Below are 7,827 nucleotides of genomic sequence, written 5' to 3'. Positions count from 1 at the left end.
TCATAGGGCAATATGTGTACTAACTGTTTAATGAGAAACTATTTGTTCTGCAAACCTACATCTAAGGTACCAAAAAAAAAAAAAATTATCTATGTGAGATCAAATTGACACAGCAACTCAAAAGGTTTGATGGGAAGCCTAGGGGACAGAGAGTTGAAGATAACGGTGATGGAACAATTTGGAAAAGGACAGCGAGAATAGCAGCACAGCTGGAAGAATGTAATCAATGCCACTGAATTGTACATGTAGAAACTTATGAAATGGTGTAACTTTGGCACCAAAAAAAAAAAAAGGTCCTCAATGTCGAGAAGGGAGAATGCTGCCACGTCGTGCGGTTCTTAACCAGTGTCGTAAAACAATATGTGTACTGACTATTTAATGAGAAACTATTTGTTCTGTAAACCTTCATCTAAAGTACAATTAAAAAAAAAAAGTAACTAGCTTAAACAAATTAGTGGAATTTACACTGGTCCTGAGATTTTATAATTATGAATTATTTTACTTAGTAAATAATTACAAATTACATAAAAAGGATTTCAGAGAATTACCTTGTATTTCATTTGGTGACGTACAATTCTGAAACTTGATTTCTAAGGATTTAATTAAAACTAAGGTTGCTGCTCTAAGGATCACGTGATCTGGTTCAGAGTTACTTTCACATCCAGGCTGAATGTCATCGCCTCCAAAGCGGGAAGGTTTTCCACGAACAGACAATGTCCTCAACCACCCTAAACTCACAGCTTGCAAAACAGCGTTGGCTACAGCCAGCATGTCCTCATCTAAAAGATGATCTGGTGGCCTTAAGACAGGAACACATCCACGAAAGAGGTCTTCACCCACTTTACAGAGAAAGCACTTTTTAACGAATACAATGAACTTCCTTTTGACGAAAGCTGGAGTAGGCCAGGTAAGAACATCTAGCATACAAGAAGGTTTCAAAAAGAAAATCCTCTGGCAAGTGAAATGTAACTTCAGGTAGACTCTGGAGGCTATAAGAAGTTCAAGCAACTCCAGGAAACACATCAAGCTGTTTATTATTTTAGAAGTTTCTTGGCAGTTTTCAAAACGCTGAGAAAATAAGGAATTGTAAAATACTTCAAAAGTAGTATTAAAAGGAGTCAGGAACTGCTTTAGAATTTCTGCAATTATAAAAATAGTAATTATAAACAACAAGGAAAACAAGGGCTTCTAAGACACACTTTTACAATTCAATTTTTAGAAATATTAATCAGTTTACAAGATGAAATCATAGATTTGGATTACCTCTAAAGTGAACAAATAAGGTTACAAAGATTAACTGCTAATAGCCACCATTATCATCAATTTCACAAATATAAATAGCATCAAACTATGCAAGGAATAATAGTAATGAAAAACTTCAATTTTTTCCCTTATAATTTTTTTCTTTAAAAGGTATGTATTCGCAATCAAAAAAACATGGGGAGAGATTCTTTAGTTTTTCATACGTCAAAACAGATCAGATGTTGTAAACTAAGTCCTGATATTCATTACAAATATAATGCTCCTTGGGAGCAGGATAATGGCAATCATTTATAGAAAAACAAATAATTCCTACCTGTTTTTTCTGAACATGTATCTTTAAAGATTTCTTTTATTACAACTGCAAGAGTCCAGAGGCAGTATACTACCTTATCACTCTCAGAGTATTCAGAAAGATTTTTTTGGCAAAAAGTAATCCAGGAATTGCTTAATGTTACCTACGAGTGAGAAAATAAAGGTAGTGAGTTGTGATACAATATTTTCTTTACAATTACAAATTAGCTATTATGCACAACACAACTCTATAAAACACTGCATACTACTTACGAAAAAAAAGTTATGGTGCTATTTGGTAAAACAAGAAGGAATAGAAATATATTCTGTAAGTCAAGGAATTCAAGATGCCAAAGAAATGAAGGCCCAGAAGGAAACATGAAAATATTAGCAGTGCTCATTTCTAGGTACAGCCAGTCCCCGGGTTACAACTGATAGCTGTTCCTAAGTCTGTCTTTAAGTTGAATTTGTAGGTAAGTTGGAACAGGTACATACAGTTCTTGTTTAGCATCACTCATATGTTTGTCTCTATATACAGCATATATTTTACCTTTCTATGCATATAAAGGAGCCCTGGTGGTGTAGTGGTTAAGAGCTTGGCTGCTAACCAAAAGGTCAGCAGTTCAAATCCACCAGCTGCTCCTTGGAAACCCTATGGGGCAGTTCTATTCTGTCCTACAAGGTCACTATGAGTCGGAATCGACTCAACAGCAATGGATTTGGATTTTAGCCATATAAAACACTTAAGAAACACTTCCAAACACTGCAATGCTTTCATGAACATCACAAAGTAATATGTGCGTTCGTTGCTATGAACCACTGTATTTAACTCACATTCTTAATAGACTTTGTGACAGTCCGTTCTTAAGTACCAGTTGTCTGTAAGTCAGACGTTCGTAACCCAAGGACTGCCTGTAGCGGAATGATGTATAATTTCTATTTTATTCTTTATACTTTTCTCCATTTTCCACCATGACTATCACCTTTCATATACAGAAAAAAATGTTATTTTAGAAAGAAATAAATAATTATAGCTGAAAGAAGATGCATAGATTTGATTATTAACTAATTCAGAGGTAAGAGAAAAACCTAATGCTGAGTTTGTTTGTATCATTTTTATTATGCTGAAGACCATTCTTAGAATTTACTTCTATTAAATCTGTGAAAATGATCTTGGTCTCAAGAAGAGGTCCTAAACCTTTTTTTTGGAGCGGGGGTGGTGGTGCGGAGGGATAGGGAAAGGGGGCCTACCTAGTCTTTGAGAATCTGAGGCAAGTTCTGGAACCTCTGATCTTAAGACATGCACTGATCCCCTAAAACCCATCCCTCAGGTTAAGAATCTGATATAATGACTTTTAATGTATTTAAGATTCCAACCCTTGACACAAGCCACTATCATATTATTCCATTTTCCCACTTTATGGATTTACATGTGTATTACATGAGCAAAACATTCTATTAATACAAATATTTGAAGGATAACATCAAATGATAAAGAGCAATTTTAAATAAACTATAAGGAAAATAATAATATAATTTCATTAATTAACTCACCTTTTCCCTCAGCTGGAAATACAGAAGCAATGCAAGACACTCTGCAGCCATGTGAGATAACAATTTATCCGAATTTTGGAACATACAGATCTGTAGAAAAGCAAGTATTTAATAACTACTGGTAAATGTTTTTCAAACTTTTATTTAAAAAATTTAAATCTTTTAAAAAACCAAATGGCTTACTAATTTAGAATCCACCTCAGATGATCTTAAGAGAATTTTAATCACAACTCTGTATTTCTCCTTTGCATGGAACTCAGTTTCAGTAGACAATATTCTGGTGATCATCACTTTGATCACTGTTAACTGAAGCAGTGTTATTTCTCGGGTACTGCTCATCCAAGAGGATGTCTTCAAACACACTGGTGCTACAGAAATGGCAGCCAAATTGACAGAGCATGGTTGATGAGTATCCTGGGAACCTTGGGTGTTTGACCACTCTAAGGAGGTCACTGTAGAGAAATCTTGGTCTGGAAATGTTGGGTTGAGATAAAAGATGTAATCATGACTGTCATTTTCAAGTGAAGCTCCAAGAAGTACCTTCTTGTATAACTGTTCTAAAACTTCACAGAAAGCTTTCATTTTGATTTCAAAAATGTATCATATAAGAACATTGGGAATACGATGACTTTCTAAGATGTGTCTTCAGTAAAACCTGAAATAGGAAAAAAATTTTTTAAACTTTGTTATTCATCAGTTACAAAGAACAGTGACTGTTCCACTCTATCACTAAGTCTCTCAAGTTAAAAGTATTGCTCATGGCTTAATTTCTAAGATGGAAAATTTGTAACATCATTTTTTTTTTAATGACATTTTATTGTTGTCCTTTAAGTGGAAGTTTACAATTCAAGTTAGTCTCTCATACAAAAATTTATACATATATTGTTATGGGACCCTAGTTGTTCTCCCTATACTGTGACATCACACTCCTCCTTTCCACCCTGGATTTCCCATGTCCATCCAACCAGCTCTTGACCCTCTCTGCCTTCTCATCTCGCTTCTGGGCGGGAGCTGCCCATTTAGTCTCATGTATCTACTTGAGCTAAGAAGCACACTCTTCACGAGTATCACTTTATGTCCCATAGTCCAGTCTAATCTTTGTCTGAAGAGTTGGCCTCAGGAATGGTTTTAGTTTTGGGCTAACAGAGAGTCTGCGGGCCATGTCTTCAGGGGTCCCTCCAGTATCAGTCAAACCATTAAGTCTGGTCTTTTTACTAGAATTTGAGTTCTGCACCCCACTTTTCTCCTGCTCCATCAGGGACTCTCTGTTGTGTTCTCTGTCAGGGCAGTCATTGGTGGTAGCCAGGCACCATCTAGTTCCTCTGGTCTCAAGTTGATGAAGTCTCTGTTTTATGTGGCCCTTTCTGTCTCTTGGGCTAATACTTTCCTTATGTCTTTGGTGTTCTTCATTCTCCCTTACTCCAGGTGGTTGGGACCAACTGATGCATCTTAGATGGCCACTTACAAGCTTTTAAGACCCCAGATGCCACTCACCAAAGTGGGATACAGAACATTTTCTTAATAAACTTTGTTATGCCAAGTGACCTAGATGTCCCCTGAAACCATGGTCCCCAGACCCCCACCCCTGCTATTCTGTCCCTAGAAGAAAAATATGGAATGCTTCAGGAATTTGTGTGTCATCCTTGCACAGGGGCCATGCTAATCTTCTCTGTATTGTTCCAATTTTAGTATTTGTGCTGCCGAAGCAAGCACAAGAACATCATTTTTAAGATCATAAAAGTGGAATGTATGCCTTCTATACTAATTTAAGAACATACAATTATTTTTAATTTTCTCATACCAGAAACTTCAGCTTTCATCTAACATCTTTCCACAGGCTCTCAAGAGTTTTTCAGCCTTGGCACTATTAGCATTTTGGGCCAGATAATCCTTTGTTGTGGGGGCCTGCCCTGTGCACAGTAGGATGTTTAGCAGCATTACTGGCCTCTACCCACTAAATGGAGGCAGTGATAATTCAGTGGTAGAATGCTAGCCTTGGGACTCAGATTCAATTCCCAGCCAATGAATCCTATGGGCAGCCACCACCCATCTGTCAGTGCAGGCTTGCATGTGGCTATGATGCTGAACAGGTTTCAGTGGAGCTTCTAGACTAAGACGAACCAGGAAGAAAAGCCTGGGATCTACTTCAAAAATCAGCCAATCAAAACCCTGGTCAAAATCCTATTGTTATGATTTAGGAGATAATATTGGAGCCATTATTCCCTGTCCTAAAATGTGACCCAGCTGGAGCTGGACTCGTAAGGACTCACAAGGATACATCAACTGGGCCCTGAGGTATAAAAACAACAGCTAGGACAATCTTGGAAAACATCTTTCAGGGAACTTTTCATATAAGCCAATAAAACAGCACGAAAGACCCATATACTTTCCACTCTTATATTTTTCTACTAGCATTTAGCAAATAGTAAGATTTGTTGGACCAATGAAGACCCTCCCGACTGTCGTTACTGAAACCTGTACCAATGATTGTTAAGAAAGACAATTCAAAATGTAGAATCATGGTGACTTAACAGTTTTTAGCCAATGTGTGAAAAGGTGAAGCTTTCAATGGTCTTGCCCATTTTGTAATGTTGATATATACCGGTCATTCTGTAATGTTCCTCGGACTCGGGCAGACATAGCTCTAGCTGCATGCTTGTCTGTTTTCCCATTATTGCTTATTCCGTAATATTCCTTGGACTCAGACAGACATGGCTGTGGCAGAATGCTTGTCCTTTTCCAACTTTTGCCTTTTTGAATATATGACACATACAACTTTCTTTTCGCTTTACTAAACTTTGCTATGTTTTTACCCAAGAACAGTTATGAGACCGAAAGTATAAACTTTAAATTGTATAATTATATTCTTCTTATTGCTGATTAATTTCCAATTTAAAATCATGTAACAGGAAGAACCCTTGGTAATCACTTATAACATTAAAGAAAAACTTTAAGAATGCCATCCTAAGAAAAAAGACATTAGGCAAAAGCAATCCAAACATTTGCAAAATGCACTTCCTGTTAGGTGCCATGGAGTCAGTTGTACTTGTAGTTAGATGCAAATTTAGATACTCTGGTAGTTGTGGACGCTGACAAGGAGCAGGGAAAAGGAAAAGGACATTTTGGGTCAGACATGGTTTTTAAAGCAGAGAAGGAGGGCAATTAGCTAATCAGTATCAGAGGAAGGATGCAGTTACCACAGAGGAAGCATGGTAAAGAATAAGCAAAAGACATTACTGGATATACCTTTCCAAGGAATGCTGCAGCCTCTGGGAATTATCTGATCTTCAAGGATTCCCCCCCCCCCCCCGTTTTGGGCTATTTTACACTTCTGTAAACTGTAGATAACTGACAGCAATGCAAGTAACTCTTGTCTATAGACACACAAATAAATTGTCTGGTGGGGGAAGACCTTCCCCCCAACCCCCAGGCCACTTTTGTCTCCATTTGTAAATTAATTTCAACATTCCTTTGCTCCACATAATTTGGTGTTTCTATTCTCCTTTGAAAGGGCTGTGACACCTGCCTATCCTGCCATTAATCAATGAGTTAAATAAAATCTTTGCTATGTGTTCATTTTATATGGGTCATGATTTTGTCCTTTTAAAGTTTATCCTTTAACAAAATCCAGACTTCCTTTTTGTACCTCAACTCATTTATAACATCAGTACTCACAGGAAGAGAGAGCAGAGGGCGATCGCTTCATTTGTACAATTACGGCCCACTGACCAAGCCTTGATCTTTAATTTTTCTCCCCACTGGCTTCCTCCTTCCTTTAGCTTCTAAGGAATTTCAACTGCTGATTACCCACTACAAGACAAACTGCCCGTCTTAGGCTTGTTGAAGAGGAAAATTCATAACAGACATGTCACTTTATTTTAAGGATTTTTTTACCCACACAACACAACCAAATGTTAATCTAAAAAACTTGACTCAAAAACTGCAGAGGCGCTGGTTTTCACCAGAAGCTGCTCTAAAGCAAAGTAAATTTGTCTTTTCCTGCTAGAAAAGAACAGTCACAACAAAACCATTACCACCTGACTTAATGAAAAAGACTGTTGTTGTTAGGTGCCATCCAGTCGGTTCCAACTCATACCAATCCTATGTACAACAGAACAAAACACTGCCTGGTCCTGCGCCATCCTCACAATTCTTGCTATGTTAGAGTCCATTGTTGCAGCCACTGTGTCAATCCATCTCTTTGGGGGTCTTCTTTTTCACTGACCCTCTACTAAACTTGATGTCCTTCTCCACTGACTGGTCCCTCCTGATAACACGTCCAAAGTACAGGAGACAAAGTCTCGCTATCCTTGTTTCTAAGGAGCATTCTGACTGTACTTCTTCCAAGACAGATTTGTTCATTCTTCTATCAATCTATGGTACATTCAATATTCTTCACCAACACCATAATTCAAATGCATCAATTCTTCTTTGGTCTTCCTTATTCACTGTCCAGCTTTCATACTCATATGAGGAGACTGAAAATACCGTGGCTTGGGTCAGGCACACTTTAGTCATCTTTGCTTTTTAACACTTTAAAGAGGTCTTTTGCAGCAGATTTGCCCAATGCAGTATGTCATTTAATTTCTTGATTGCTGCTTCCATGGGTGTTGATTGTGGATTCAAGTAAAATGAAATCCTTGACAACTTCAATATTTTCTCATTTATCATGATGTTGTTTATTGGTCTGGTTGTGAGGATTTTTTTTTTTTTTTTTTT

At 37.4% G+C, this 7,827-nt stretch overlaps 1 protein-coding gene and 1 non-coding gene across 4 annotated transcripts in view; both read right to left on the bottom strand.

Moving 5' to 3' along the window:
* Nucleotides 1-7,827, bottom strand: part of LINS1 (lines homolog 1) — a 48,228-nt gene that overhangs the window by 10,147 nt on the left and 30,254 nt on the right. The window contains exons 2-5 of one of the 3 annotated variants that reach the window (XM_023727867.1): nt 3,292-3,763; nt 3,109-3,198; nt 1,577-1,718; nt 549-1,139 (exon numbers count right to left, since the gene is read on the bottom strand). In XM_023727867.1, coding sequence (XP_023583635.1) covers nt 549-1,139; nt 1,577-1,718; nt 3,109-3,198; nt 3,292-3,690 — 1,222 coding nt within the window. In that variant the 5' untranslated portion in view covers nt 3,691-3,763. Of the gene's footprint in view, nt 1-548; nt 1,140-1,576; nt 1,719-3,108; nt 3,199-3,291; nt 3,874-7,827 lie in introns of those variants that run through there. The other 2 variants (XM_004372685.3, XM_023727868.1) reach the window with 2 other exon arrangements.
* Nucleotides 4,715-4,821, bottom strand: LOC111819841 (U6 spliceosomal RNA). The gene has a single exon (XR_002823415.1). It is a non-coding gene; the product is annotated as a U6 spliceosomal RNA (small nuclear RNA).

This window comes from Trichechus manatus, unplaced genomic scaffold (assembly GCF_000243295.1).
Source record: "Trichechus manatus latirostris isolate Lorelei unplaced genomic scaffold, TriManLat1.0 scaffold00019, whole genome shotgun sequence".
Taxonomy (NCBI): Eukaryota; Metazoa; Chordata; class Mammalia; order Sirenia; family Trichechidae; genus Trichechus; species Trichechus manatus.
The sequence above is the reverse complement of the archived record's forward strand: the minus strand, read 5'-3'. Positions and strand labels throughout refer to the sequence as shown.